Below are 15,313 nucleotides of genomic sequence, written 5' to 3' on the forward strand. Positions count from 1 at the left end.
ACATTTAACGATGAAAAATGCTTTATTTTATTGCTTACTGTCGTTCAGAACGCAACCGGTAAGTAACAATCATAGATGCTCCGGATTTCAAAAGTGCGAAATTTGTATGGCTCGGTTCACTCTGGCTCAACGAAAAAAAACATTTTCCAAACATCAGCCATACTCGTTGGGTGCTCGTAAAGCGCCTATTAGTAGGCTCCTACGTTTAGAACAAATTGCCCAGTTAAATGATAGCGCATGGCAATTTTTTATACATTTTGGCTCGACCAGAGTGAACTGGGTGCAAACTTATTGCTATTAAAATTCAGTTTTCGACTTATTGTGTAATCAAAAATCGACCAGTATAGCCTCGACGGCTTTATAAGAGTCTAAATGTGATGGGAAAATGATTAAATGAGATATCTAATAAAATATTATCAATTTGTAGGGCTGTGAACATTGAATTCGATTTTCTCCAAATCAAGTTTATGGCGTTCAGTTCGGTCTGGTCGAATCCCGACCATATATGAAGCAAGATAAGCGGAAAGTTTAAAGAATTTTTGGTAATCTCAATTGAAAGTTTGGGTTTTAAAATTAAGTTTAATTTTGGTTCGGTAAAAGAATGTTTTGCTTGGTTTGACTTTAATGCTCCAATCCTACTTATTTCAAAATTTAAGCAATTAAGAAATGAAATCTGCAAAACCACCGTCAGCTGAACGAATTTATCTAATCAAAAATCGATAAAACAGCTGTCCTACAGCTGGATGACACTTCTAAGCTTTAACCGGCAAGCAAATTTAATAAATCAATTTGCCACGGCATTTCCGATTGACTGCAAATCAGAGAATGGGCAGATTGAATGTCGAAAACAAATCTCGACTCGTTTAATATACACCGCATCAAGCTATATCACTCACAGGTCGGGTATTTTTTCGGAGGCTGTGCATATCTTCATGGATCATTTTCAAATTTAATCCGACAGGAGCAAAACAAAACCAGAGAAGCGTTGCATCGGATTATCTAGGAAGCTTTGAAGCAACACGAACAAAGGGGTCCAGACATGCGGAGCTTATGCGTTAAACCACTACTGAACGTATGTACATGTATAAATAGGGGACCTCAATGGTTTATTTAATCTTTTAAACTGATCATACCTCACGGCTTAGCGGTAAGAAGTAGCTTGGTTAGTCCATAAATGTCTCATGTGGACTAACCAACTACGGTGGGAAAGCAAACTGGAATAACACTAAATGTTAACAAATTCCAGTACAATAACAACTTGTTTTATGTCATGGACACATTATGAAACATTATTTCTTTTTCTTTAACTAAAAGAATATACAAAACTATTGTTTATAGAAAAAAATCACGTCTTTTCCGGACTACAATTTTGCATCCTGAAGGTATTTTACGTGGCAACGTGAGAACTATTAAGCCACTAATTGAGATTGGATAATTCGTTCACTTTCTCTTCTAGAGCTTTACGACTCAAGGTGGTTCATATGTTACTGTCAGAACTGTAACAGGGAATTTTCGTTTTTTTTCCTGTACTGATAAGTAACTGGAGCACATCTTGTTCTCTGTTATATTGCAACAATGCCTTGTGCACTTATCAGTAGCCGATTGTGGAAGCAATTATGTTAATCCACAATAAAACTTAAGAAAAGCACAACGATCGGCCTCGAAACAGAAGTTTTCAGATGTAAACTGTCAAATCTTCGATAAGCATAAAGGAAGCATGGACTTCTTCCCATGGGATAGAACAGTTTGCATGAATGACGAAGCGAATTAAAAACAGTGGAAACTCTTTATCTAGATTCAAAAGAAATAAAATCGATTAACAATGTAGAAATATTAAAAAACAGTTTTTTTTAAAAAGAACATAAGATAAAAAAAAATTCTTATGGTCGTGTAGTTTGTTTGATTTTTTTTTCAATATTTTGTGACATTACTCTCATCAGCTCATTTTTTTTTATCGAATTCAAAATTTCATCGACTTTGAAAAGTCCCACTGTATCAGCCAAATTGAACCGAAAGTGAAAGGTCGTTTAATCTGATCCAAGGGTTTGTGGAACCCCCTGCTAAGTCTCGCCCGTTCAAGTCCAAGGTTACTCACCTACTACAACCCTATGCTTGAATTGCTGATTCAAGATTCAAGCTGGTGCACCCACGACTTCGTCTGGAACGTCGTCTTGCCATTCCCGTAGAATCGAAACCAATCATCCACCGGAATGCGCTGCAGAATGCCGTTTTTGTCTTCCCCCCAGTTCCTCTTGGACTGATTCGGGTTGATAGCAAAGAAAAAAAACGGGAGTTTGTGGTTCTCCAGGGATGTTTTGAGTTATCTGCAGTCTTAAAGTCTTGTTCCATTCAAGCTTGGGACAAGAACAGCAGCAGCTGGTCGTTTCTTTCCGTTTAGGGAAGGACATAACTGGGTGGTGTTACAATTGGTTCATTAAAGTGCCGAGGTGCTCGCGAATGTGCAGTGTTTGCTCACACCGCCAGGAATGGTATCGGACTAACGTCAGCGGGTTGTCTTGTTAGAATCATAGCAGATGTTGGTTAATTACGGAGTTCTGGTGATAAAGTTATAGAATCGTCCCCTATAGATATGGTCGGTGGGAATTTTTGCAATTAGATCTAAAATAAAATTATGCAATGAGTTTTAATTTGTTATGGTAATCTCTATGGCGAAAGCAAACTTTTTATCACAAACTTCTACTTCCAATAAAGAGATTGCAAAATTTTAATGCCATTCGGAGCTAACTCTAGGCCAAACTTGTGCTAAAACGTGCATTGCACCAATGCAATGATAACTGGAAAATTCGAGTTAACATTATATTATGAAATTAAGACAATATACGGGCTTTCTAAAGGAAAATTCATACTTGCCATGGAAAATCATGAATTAAAACAAATGAGTAGCACACCCAAAGAAGAGCTTAAAAAATTTTAATTCCGCTCGGCGCAAGCTCTATGCCAAAAATGCGCCGTTGAGTGTACTACACCGAAGATGATATGATTGGAAAACATTACTTACTGGCATGAAGACTCGAGCTCCCAAGCAACATTCAAGCGAAACAAGAAAATCATTTTCTGGGATTTTCATCCTATTGAATGATTTATCCAAAAGTCGAAAAAAAATATATGTGAGAATCGACCCAACGCAACATTCTTATTTCGACTTGCCAGTCCGATGACTTAAGCACACGGAGAAAAAACACCACAGTTGTTCTAATTATTTCAGCAGGTTATACCTACCAATACCAATACAAAATACTTATAGAGCAACCTCCAGAAGTTAAAATTCACATATGTATATTGCGACCTTAATCATTGCGCTGACTTCATCTTGGACCCTGAAAATGAAAGTATCCTACTCCCAGTTATGAGGAAAACTATACTTTGCATTACATATTTGACGAAATTGCCAAGTTAGGCCTAAACCAGGTTAATCACGTAAAAAATCAAGAAAATTATTATTTAGATTTTATTTTGACTAGGGTGCCGTTCAAATATTACGAAACGCAATTTTCGGTAATTTTCAATCCCCCCATTCCCCTAACACCTTTTTTTTGAGATTTTCTACCAAAAAAATCGCTAACCGTAACAAACTGCTATACCCCCTCCCCCCCTAAACGCGTTACGTAATATTTGAATGGCCCCTAATATTCTTGAAGATTTCTGTGTGACAGAGTCGTTGAATCCACTGTGGAAAAATGAAAAGTTTCATACAGCGATTGAATTTTCTCTTTTTATACATAAAAACAATAGACCTAATGACTGCGAGTATGAAGAACTCTTCGAATACAAACATGCAAACTATGCAAAAATAAAAAATAAACTTACTTGTGTAAATTCGCAACACATTTTTAAAGATGAAGGAAATGTCGAATCATCGGTTAGTGCCTTTTATCATATTCTGAAAAATCATCATCGACGCCATAGAAATAATAAACATCCAATTTGGTTAAAAAACATATAAAAAACTTAAAAAATCGCAATCAGAAAGCACTTGAACGCACAGAAAGTACAAAAGCAGTGAAAACCTAGCAAATTATTTGAAAATATGCGATCAACTGAACTCAGCTATCAATAGTGCATTTGAAGAGTTCAATGCAAAAACCGAGCTTGAAATTAAGTCCTGCCCAAAAAACTTCTTTAATTACCTTAACTGGAGTCAATTACCTTAATAAACATGATATCTTGAAGGGTTTGAAAAATTTAGACCCCTCAAAGGGACCTGGGCCAGATGGAATTCCTCCAGTATTTATAAAGAACCTTGCCAATGAACTTACATACCCTTTGTTTCAGCTATTTAATATGTCACTAGAAACAGGATTTTTTCTCAAAGTATGGAAAAGCTCATTTCTGGTTCCAATTTTTAAATCTGGGCGGAAAGCTGATGTACGTAATTATCGTGGAATTGCTATCATCTCTTGCATTCCCAAGCTTTTGAGGCAATTGTGAATGAAAAGTTTTTTCTTCAGATAAAAACCGAATAACAGCTAAACAACATGGATTATTCAAAGGTCGATCAACTTCAACAAATTTACTTGAATTTGTTGATTATTCATTAAATGCAATGGATAATGGGAATCATGTTGAGGCATTGTATTCTGACTTTAGCAAAGCATTTGATCGTATAGATATACCGATGCTACTTTATAAGCTGCAAAAAATTTGAGTTGATTTGGGACTTCTGAAATGGCTTGAATCATATTTAACAAACAGATAACAAATAAAAAAAAATTTATGGAAAGAATTCAAATCCCATTCAAGTCACTACAGGTGTTCTACAAGGCTCACATTTAGGACCACTTCTATTTATCTTGTACGTAAACGACATTACCTTCATCCTTAAAAATCTTAAAATACTCATATTCGCCGATGACATGAAGCTATATTTGGAAATAAAAACCATGAGGATATGAATTTGTTCCGGAATGAAATAAACATTTTCTACACCTGGTGTAAGAAAAGTGCACTTGAATTAAATGTAAAAAAATGTTATTCAATATCATTTAGCCAAAAACTTTCATCTCCAAATATTGTAATTACACTAGAAAATAAGGATGTAGAAAGATGTAAAAAAGTGAAAGATTTAGGAATCATCTTGGATTCCAAACTTACTTTTATTGACCACTATAATACTATTATACATAGCGTTTCTGCTACAACTTCAAAGACCCGTATACCATCAAAACTCTATATGTTGCCTATGTGAGGTCCGTTCTGGAATATTGTAGCATTGTGTGGTTTCCTCGCCCAGGTATACATGAAGAAAGAATAGAATCAGTACAAACACAATTTCACAATCACACCGTCTTCCATCATATGACGCTCGCTGCATGTTGATCGACATCCAAACACTAAGAAAACCGCGCGAGTATGCAATGATTTCTCTAGTAAACGATACGCAGAGAGTTGAAACAGCAGAACTACTTTCCAAATTAAAAATAAATAAAAATTCATCAGAGCGTAGTTATTTTTTTCGCATCCAATTATAAGTATAATAGACTCAACTACAAACTGATAATTGGCTTGACGCAATCAACTATGAATATCTATATTGGATTCAACTGAAATGGAATAATTGATTCAACGGTAAATATGATAGATTCAACTACAATTTTATGATTGATTTTTGGCATTAAACTATAAATATATTTGATTCAACTACAAACTGCTGATTGACCTTACACAATCAACTTTGAATATTATAGAAACAACTGTAATGGTATAATTGATTCAATTGTTAATAAGATAATCTCGACTACATTCGTATGATTGATTTTCGGCATTTAACTATAGATATAATAGATTTAACTATACATTCCTGGTTGACCTCTCACATTTAACTATAAATATGGTAGATTCAACGTTAAATATGATAAATTCAACTACAATTCTCGCGTGAGCTTTCATTACGTCGTATGAAACAAAATGTGCACAAAGAGCTCTATTACGAAAAAATACATAAATTGACATAAACTAGTCGAAACTTCCTTCCATTTAGAATATTTGTAGTCTGGACAACATATTCTATATGTGGAATACAAGTTTATAAGTTGTTTTGATAAGTTTTGCAGCAGTTTTCTGTGAATTCTTAAGATGTTTCATACGACGTAACGAAATTTCACGTGAGAATTGTATGATTGATTTCAGGTATTCAACTATAAATATAATTGATTAAACTGTACATTTCTGGTTAATCTCTAACATTCAACTATAAATACGATATATTCAACTGTAGTTGAATAATTGATTTAACCGTAAATATGATTCAACTACAAATGTATGATTGATTCTAGGTATTAAACTATAAATATAGTAAATTTAACTATATTTTTATGATTGATTGTGTGATACTTGAATACTGTAGAGTTCATCCGTGTTCATCAGCAAAAATTTTAAAATATCTAAAATGTGAGACCAGAACGCGTTCCTGACATCGGTGGCAAAGCGCAAGCGCTCTCCGGCGATGGGGAAACATTTTCCTTTACCAGTTCTTGGCAGCGATCGTGAGTAGGCCGACAGTTTATGGAATTGGGAAAGGTACACCTACTCTGGCGGTCCGCGAAATCGACTAGGGTCTCGACGTTCCTTTACGTGATCATGGCAAGATCCCTTAGGAAACTAGTACTTGTAAGTCAGTGAGGTCGGTAAAGCGAATGATAGATTGATGTCATGATATTGAGTGAATTTTCGGCCCACGCAAGGTCAATCTTCGCCGGGTGCAGTAGCGCTGACTTCTATAAGGACGTCTTCCGAGACCGATTAGTTTAGATGCACAATTTGCTGGGCAACCATGCTTCAAGATGGAAAAGAACAATAGCTGAGGAACCAGGACGTGGATATCGGGATTTCCGGTCAGCTTAGCAACTTAGTCAGTAGCATCGTGGCAGCTAAAACGAACTAGATGCAAAATACAGAAATTATAAATTGACAGAAAATAAAACGTAGCCATAAAATTTTTCTGAGGAAAAACGTCAGAAGATATGATAACTTCGAATATAAACAGAATTTAAATTTCCAATATTTAAAGTTGACCTCATCTATCTTGACTAATCAATCATAGAAATATAATTAAAGCCATTATATTTATAATAAAATCAATCATATTATCATAGTTGAATCTACCATATAGACAATTAAATCAATCATATGAATATAATAAAATCTTTCATATTTACAATCAAATCAATCATATTTTCATAGTTGAATCAATCATATATGATAGTTGAATCTATTATATTTATAGTTGAATGCACAAAATCAATCATACAATCATAGTTGAACGTATTTTATATATTGTTGAATGTGTACGAAATCAATCAGGTTGTCTATTATATGTATTGATGAACTTTTGATAATTATAGTTGGTCGAGAATCAATCAGATATATGATTGAATATAAGTGGATTATTGTTGGAAATACCATACTTTTTTCTCCATGCAGTATACCAACTGAATCAGTTAGAAAACGAAGTTTAAAACAACTAGCATTTACCTTTTAAATCAGTGAATAAAAAACATTATTATTTACTATTTTTCTAGGTGAATGCGAAAAAGGTAAAATTTATCTTTTTGCTAGGTGAATTGAAAAAAGGTTACCTTTTTGCTAGGTGAAGTAAAAAAGTTAAAATTTACCCTTTTGCTTGGTGATTGAAAAAAGGTAAAATTTACCTCGTAAAAGGGGTGAAAAAAAAACAACCTCACTTTTCGGTAAATTTCACCTTTTTTTATTTTCCGTGTGAGTATCAAAATTAATTTTCGAGGAACAGTGAAACAATTCAACTCCAGCCCAACATAATAAAAATTTATCCAATCATAACTTCATTTTTTCTTTCATTTCAGATTAGAGGAAACTTTGGAGGTGAACCAGGCATCGTAAATTGATGGTGAGTTGCAATTTCCATTTGAACCTTAAAAGTGCTGAGTCGGTATTTTTCAAAGCATTTTCAAGATATTTTCAACAGGCAAATGATATTGTTGTTGTTGTTGTTGTGCGTAAACATATACGCTGATGAAGTGACGGACATAGTTCAGATAGTTACTTGGCGAACTTATAGAGCTTTAACAGACCTTTTGCAACGTAAATTCATATTTAATGAAAAAGTTTGGTATTTCAATCTATATTTCCAGGTTTTTTTGCCAAAGCAAGTACCTGTGATTGAAAATTTGTAGACAAAACTGAACATTTGTCTTAAGCTTGAAGATAAAGTGTATCACAAGTGCAAGTTCTTTAAGCAATCTCTATTGACAGTAAACCGACTGACTTAATACCACCGACCTCTGAAATCTAGAAAAACATACTTCCTGCAAGTAATCCGCTAATCACGCTTCAGAACATTTCCCGAAAGGTCGCTAGAAAACACAAAATATCAAACCTGTTGCCCAATATTTTCGTTCGTTTTAATTTGGTAGACATCGATCACGACCCGGTTTCGCACCGAGAGCTCATTAACAGGAATCAGCTCCTATGCAAAGTAACACGGCTGAAATTAAGCAATTCCCGCTAGCGGGAAAGAATCACAAAGCGCGAATTTGCAAAAGAACGAAATTAATCTTCTGTGATTATGGAAGTGAATGCTGGTATGTTTCTATGGAGAAATAGAGCTGGGAAAAATAGCTACCAATTTCACGCATGCTGAGCTAAGCTAGCATGCGAGTTTGGGAAGCCAAAAGTAGCCATTTATTACGATTTAACAGGTGGGCGACAACAGGTATGCGAAAGAGCAAATTTTTTGGTCATTTGTGATGGTAATTTCTTCCATAGCTGATGGGTGAGGCTTAAATTATTTATTTATACTTTGAACGTTTTAGATAATATAAAATTTACAAAAAGTTTATGAAACTGAATGTTGAGGTTTTTAAATCTATTTGAAATTTTTGGAGAGTTTGAGTTTCAAAACAAAAAAAAGATTTTCACAACATCATTAAAGTTTTAAAGTACCAACTTTAATCAATCGTAAGTATTACTGAACGCTTTGATTGACTATGCAAATGTTGGCCATTCCAATCTACGTGCTGATGAAATTAAGGCGCTCTTGATTGCTTTTGGGAGCCGTTAAAGTTTACGGTTAGTTTGCCATATGATTGGTGGATGAGGGATTATGATTGATTTCAGCGGCCAGGAATTTCCGGCCCGTTTGATTGACTAATGTGTCTGTACCTAAATCTTTTAAAACCCGGAGAAACCCGTCATGTGAAAGCACACTGTTTCTTTATTTGAGTGTGAAAAGATCAATTTGTGTGTTATTTTAATTGGATTTTTGAGTGACACATTCTGATTTCTACATGGGCAATATTCGTTGGTTTAATGTGTACCGTAAACTGGGGGAACTTCGATCACCGGGGTAACTTTGATCAACATGAAATTTTTGCAGATAATCATCATTTACTAAGTCTGAAGTTAAAAAATCTGAAAACTGTTTTCTACGTTTGAAAGCCTATAAATTGAGTTTCAAATAGTCTTAATTTTGTTTGTAGTGGGAGATTTTTTTATATTACCTAAAATGTAGTTTTAAAGTTTTAAAATATCTGTTTTTTTCGAAGACTCACAAACAAACACCTCTCCTGACTAAATGATAGCATTTAGAAGCAAACGGGTTGTTTTATATGAAAGTTTAACTTTTTTCCTTTGTATAGGTATAGTTTTAGAGTTATTTTTATGGTCATTCTTTCAATTTTTGAATATAAAAAAAAACGGACATTTTCTATGAGGAAGCCTGTATAGAACAAATGGTTAAAACCCTTTATGAGAAATGTTTATAATTTTTGCCTCTTAATGTATGCCACAAATTGTCCATCTTTTGAGTATATTTGTTTTTGAAAGAAAACGTTGAAAAATTCAATTGAGTGTGCTTATTGGCATCAAAACAATAATTTTGAAGATGCTGAGATACGTTAAAACCATAGTGATCAAAGTTACCCCGAAACTTGAAATCCGGTTTTGTAACAAACATTTAGTTATAGTAACTATAATGTCGTTTGAATATTTAGCTATCAATGATCATGCTTTATAGTTACTCCTTACCTCAGTAAGTATTTTAAAGCTTTTTAGTGATACAAAAAAGCAACTCCTTCCAAAATATTCGAAAATGAATTTAAAAAGTGATCAGTGTTCCACCAGTTTACGGTACTTCAATAAGAACCTACAAATGATCATTAAAAAAAACAGATTTAAAGTTACTTTTTGCTGTCTAGAAACTTTTTTTTGAAAACTTGAACAAAACTCTCTTAGGAAGAATGTAATAAAGTATTTTTATTACTTATGAACAGATTTTTTCATGGTATTTACCAGTTAATTTTTTTGTACGGATTTATCCAGAGCTGTGGAAAAATTTTACATCATTCTAACAACTGAAGTACAAAAAAGTGAAAATAACATATGAAATCAAATCCAGCTGACTGAACAACCGTGACGAATGCAATCGAGAAGTAGGCAAAATAAACTTGAATTTTCAAAGGCTCCGGTATCCGAACAGAAAAAAGTTGTTGACGTCAAATCTATTTAATATTCTGAGTTCGTCTTTGTACATTTTTGTAGCTGAAAATTATCACATTTTCAAAGGTGATGGGAAGCAATAGAGAAACACGAGATATTAAAGAATGAAAGATCATAACCCGTAAATATCATGATATTTCGAAAAAGAAAACAGGGGCTCACCGACGGGATTTGAACCCGCAATTTCCATTTCAGTAGAACGGTGCGTTAGCCAATTTCACCACGGTGAACCTGACGAAATAGGCTCCAGCATGCGCACATGTCGAGCTCCATCGGTCGACTGCTGGATCTTATATCGATATGTTTGTATATCTCGAATGGGTTCCTTGCCTTGTTCATCTCTCTGTTGTTTCTCGGCTAAAATCCCGAATCGATGGAACTAAAATCCCGAATCGATAGGGAAACAACAGAGAGATCAATAGTGGGCAAAGAGCACATGTGAAATAAACATGGAGTGTATCGATATAAGCAGTCGACCGATAATGCAAGATGCAAATCTTGCATTTTCCAGAATGCTTACAAGTTTTTCCTTTGTTGGTAAAAGAACTAAAAGAAGCATTCCAACATTTTCATCCAGACTCGCCTTATATTCAAAGCAAAAGTTGTGATCAGCATAAAATAAACTTGTACCGATTGTTATTCGACAGTTCAGTCAATAAATTTAGAAAACAATTTTTTTATTATTTCGACGTTTCGATGCTGTTTAGCATCATCTTCAGAGAATTCTAAATTATGTATTTGATCTTAAATCTCAAATATTTACATACAATTATACCGCTTCGATCAGACCTTGTTGATCGTAAAAATTTCAAAAATTCAATTGTTAGTATTTGAATATTTAAGTAAGTTTCAAATAAAGAATTTCTGGTTCATTCACAGTGGGACACAAAAAACTGCAGGGAAAAAGGGCAAAGTAGTGGACAATAATGTTTACATAAGCAATCAAAATTTTACTTGATACGATCCGATTGTAAGTAAAAATATCAAATTTGTATATTAATATTTAATATTCAAGATCAAATACATAATATTTTAGAATTCCCTGAAGATGATGCTAAACAGCATCGAAACGTCGGAATAATCAAAAAATCGTTTTAGAAATTTGTTGACTGAACTGCAGAATTACAATCGCATCAAATTATCCAGTCGACCTCTCCTTGATTCCATAAATTTTTACCATTTTAGTTTTTTTTTTAATTATGGTTCTGAATAAAATTTTTTTTTTATTTTTTTTCAAAATTCAATATTATGGATGATTGAAACAGGATATGAACACTGATGCTGAGTTTTGATTAAAACAATAAGATTTCATTTTTTGTTGAATTATTTAGGAGTATTGCAACGGGTTTTCCAGGTTATTTTCCGTATATTGTGTTGAAAAATTTGAAATCAAATTAATGAATTATTTTCATGTTTTTAGAAAAAAAGAGCTCATTTCTACAAGGGGCAGAAAAATAATGACAAATTGAATTAGCGTCATCTTTTATGGATCATTGGTGTTTTCGTTACAGAAATTATGTGGCTGAAGGCAACTCAACTAGCGTTGGATGTTTTTTTTAAGAAGGATTTTTACATAAAATAAAAAAGGTTTTTTGGTGATTTGAGGAAAAATAATACTGGACAAAAAATTTCGAGTAAGGCTATGATCATTTAGTATCCGGGCACTTCATTTCGGTGATAGCTAGGTTACTAGAGCTCGGATATGCAAAACTTTAACAGCGTTGTGTTGGTTATGAAAAGGACTACCTTGCCTATTTTTTCACATTTTTACGTTAACGTGTGTTTGAGATATTTACGGTGCAAAAAGCCATAGTAAAAATAATTTTGCACAAATTTGCTCCTTTCACACACTTTGCACCTCGGAAATTCATTATTTTTGACTTGAAAACTCATGAACTGTTTATTTTTTCTGATATTTTTTTGGTCCAGATGGTTGAGAAGTATAAGGAGCCATTCTAGGATGCTTACGAAATTCAAACCAAGCATCGGAGTGGAACCCATGATCTCAACTATAGGAACAAATTTATGGTTATTGGGGACAACTGAATGCAGACCTCTTTACTATGCAGTAAATCCGTTTCCGACAGGCAAAAAGTGTTGCCTGTCAAGTGGACACCCGGGAATTAACTTAAAATTAGCAGTTCCATGGATCGCAATTTGTGCAACCGGGTTTTACGCAATGTGACAGATGTGTTCTGATGGACCAAGAAATTTATGTTAAACCCGAATTTAAGAGGTCATATTCTTCGAGATGCCTACTCATGAAAAGGTTCCAACCAGATTCCAATTGATTTTTACAGATGAAATTGTGTAAATATCATGATTTTTAAAAGGTTTAGCTTCTGTGGTAAAAATAATTATCTTTGCAAACTTTTTTCAGCCATGTATTGATCTATTATAATAGATAAATACATGGCTGAAAAAAGTTTGCAAAGATAAAAATTATATTTTATCATAAAGTAAGAGTATTTCTTGTCATCAACGATAAATTATTTTTAAATTTTTTACATTAAATATAATAATAACACCTTCATTTCCTCCATAGAAAGTTTTTCGATCAAATCAATAGTTTTTAAAATACAGAGGTTTGAAACTGCCCGGATACTAAATGATCATAGCCTTAAATGGAATACGTCTGGGAAAAATTCTGTCAACCTTAGTCTAGAGAATAGCGTTCAAGTCTCCTAAGCTAGCGGTCATGAGATCGAATCTTGGTCACGGCATACATAGTACTCTTTCTATGGGCTAAGATGCTAGCCATCATAACCTTGAAAGATGAACGTCTTAGCGTAAGGTAAAAATTAGACCTCTCAAACTAGGCCAGAATCAAAAAGACCACAAAAAATGTCCAATGAATAGGAAAATTCATTCCAAATACTTAATTGCTACTCATAAACTCAAAAATCAATTGGTTAACTGATTCTACCTAACTCAATGTAGACTCCAAGCTCGAAACCGATGCTTTGAGTATTTTTTTTTTCTTAGCGGCCCGCCAAACTCCCCCACACCAAGAAGCTCGTATGAGCCCCCTGGTAATGGACGCTAACTGTTCTCAGCATGTCTGACAGCAAAAGGAAAAACGCGAACAAAAATTTACTCATGCTGATTAAAAATGAAGTTTCTTATTCCGAGTTGATTTTATTGTTTTGAAAATGAATTTTAAAGAAGTGTAGTTTACGAAACTCAAATCTATATTCTAGAGCAGAGATCAATTCAGGACACATAATTGGAAACTAGAGAATTAATACAGGACTAAAATATTTAATGGAAATTAGAATTTAAAACTCATGACTGACACATATGTACCAAAAAAAAACCCAAAAAATTAGATAAAATCATAAGAAAACAAAATGGAACGTAAAAGTTTTCGTATTCAGAACAAATCAACAATAATAAGTTTTGAATCCTAATTAAAAACTGAAATATGAAACCAGATGTGAGATCTTGAATTCAAAAAAAGATATGGATTATCCCAAAGACTCTGAATCAGAATTCAACAATCAAGTTAAGAGCATATAATCAAAAATTCAAAAACTGCAGTTTTGAAATAAACGTCTTGTTCGGGAGGAACATGAAAATTCAGTTTTTCATGAATAATTTTGGTCTCCTTTGACCGATTTCTTTTGAAAACAGTTCTTCTTAAAGCCTAAACTTTGAAAAATATTTCATCCCAAGAGTGCATTTCAATTCGACATATGATAAAAAAGTTATAAGACTTAAAAAATGGGGTAACTTTTTTCAGGGTGATATTCATCACTGTTAATGCTGCGTCAAAATGTTCGAAAAGGTGTCTCTCATGAATAGAGATGAATATCACCCTTAAAAAAGATAGCTATTTTTTGAAGCTTAATATCTTTTTTATCTTAACTCGAATCGAAATGCAGTCTTGGGAAGAAATATTGCTCATAGGCTTCGAGAAAACCCGTTTTTGAAAGAAACCGGCCGAAGGGGACCAAAGTTATTTATGAAAAACTGGATTTTCATGTTCCGACTTGGTAGGCTGTGCCAGAGAATGACGGTTGTGTTTTTTTTTCGGCTGGAAAATTTTCAAGACTCTCGAACCAAAAAAAGTTTAATGTACCTATACCTAATAGGAAGTTATAAAATGTGAGAAGAAAAATATTTTCAAGTTCGATTTACTATCAAGAAATCATTGGATGACCGGAGCGTGATCCAGTGGGTGTTAAACATTTTGATTGCTGTCGTCCGTTCAGACTAAGCGGAGAAGAAAAGTTCGGAGTTTCTGTCTATTGGTCCCTGGGGAACATTAAAGCTAAGTATTCTGGTGTTTTCACATATAATAAGGTTGAAATTTTGTTTCAACATAACAATGTTATAAATTAGAAAATATTCAAAAATTGAAATTTACTTGAAATTCCTGTAACGTTGATTAAATTTAGGCATTTTATGATCTTGAGTTTTGAGATCTTTTTAAGTTCTTGTCGTTAATTCATTTAGTTAAAAACATTAAATTCAAAATATTATTCCAACGAGTTGGTGAGGAGCATGAAAAGTTTTTAGAACTTTATAATGAAAAAGAAAGCTCGTTAACTCCCGGGAGAAAGGATGTTTCCTTTTAGCTGCGTTTATAATTTTAATATTGAAAAATGATTCCTTTATTTTGTTGATTGATTAGGTGAATTGCAATTTAAAATGTGTTTTTTTATCAGAAACAATAAAGCTTGACAGGAAACATTTATTTTGATTTACAGTTCTGTTTACAATACCAATCTTTTTTTTTCTTAATTGATTTATAGAAAAATTTAATCAGTTATTGAAATTGGAACATATTGAATTCCTTTGTCTAAGATTTTTCTACATT

At 33.5% G+C, this 15,313-nt stretch overlaps 1 protein-coding gene across 1 annotated transcript in view; it reads left to right on the forward strand.

The window, feature by feature from the left end:
* The window catches only part of LOC129738845 (uncharacterized), a 166,262-nt gene that overhangs the window by 71,496 nt on the left and 79,453 nt on the right, over positions 1-15,313 (forward strand). The window contains exon 2 of the mRNA XM_055730151.1: positions 7,839-7,882. Within this exon, the coding sequence (XP_055586126.1) occupies positions 7,880-7,882 (3 nt within the window). The 5' untranslated portion in view covers positions 7,839-7,879. The remainder of the gene's footprint in view (positions 1-7,838; positions 7,883-15,313) is intronic.

The sequence above is a fragment of the Uranotaenia lowii genome, chromosome 1 (assembly GCF_029784155.1).
Source record: "Uranotaenia lowii strain MFRU-FL chromosome 1, ASM2978415v1, whole genome shotgun sequence".
NCBI classification, from domain to species: Eukaryota; Metazoa; Arthropoda; class Insecta; order Diptera; family Culicidae; genus Uranotaenia; species Uranotaenia lowii.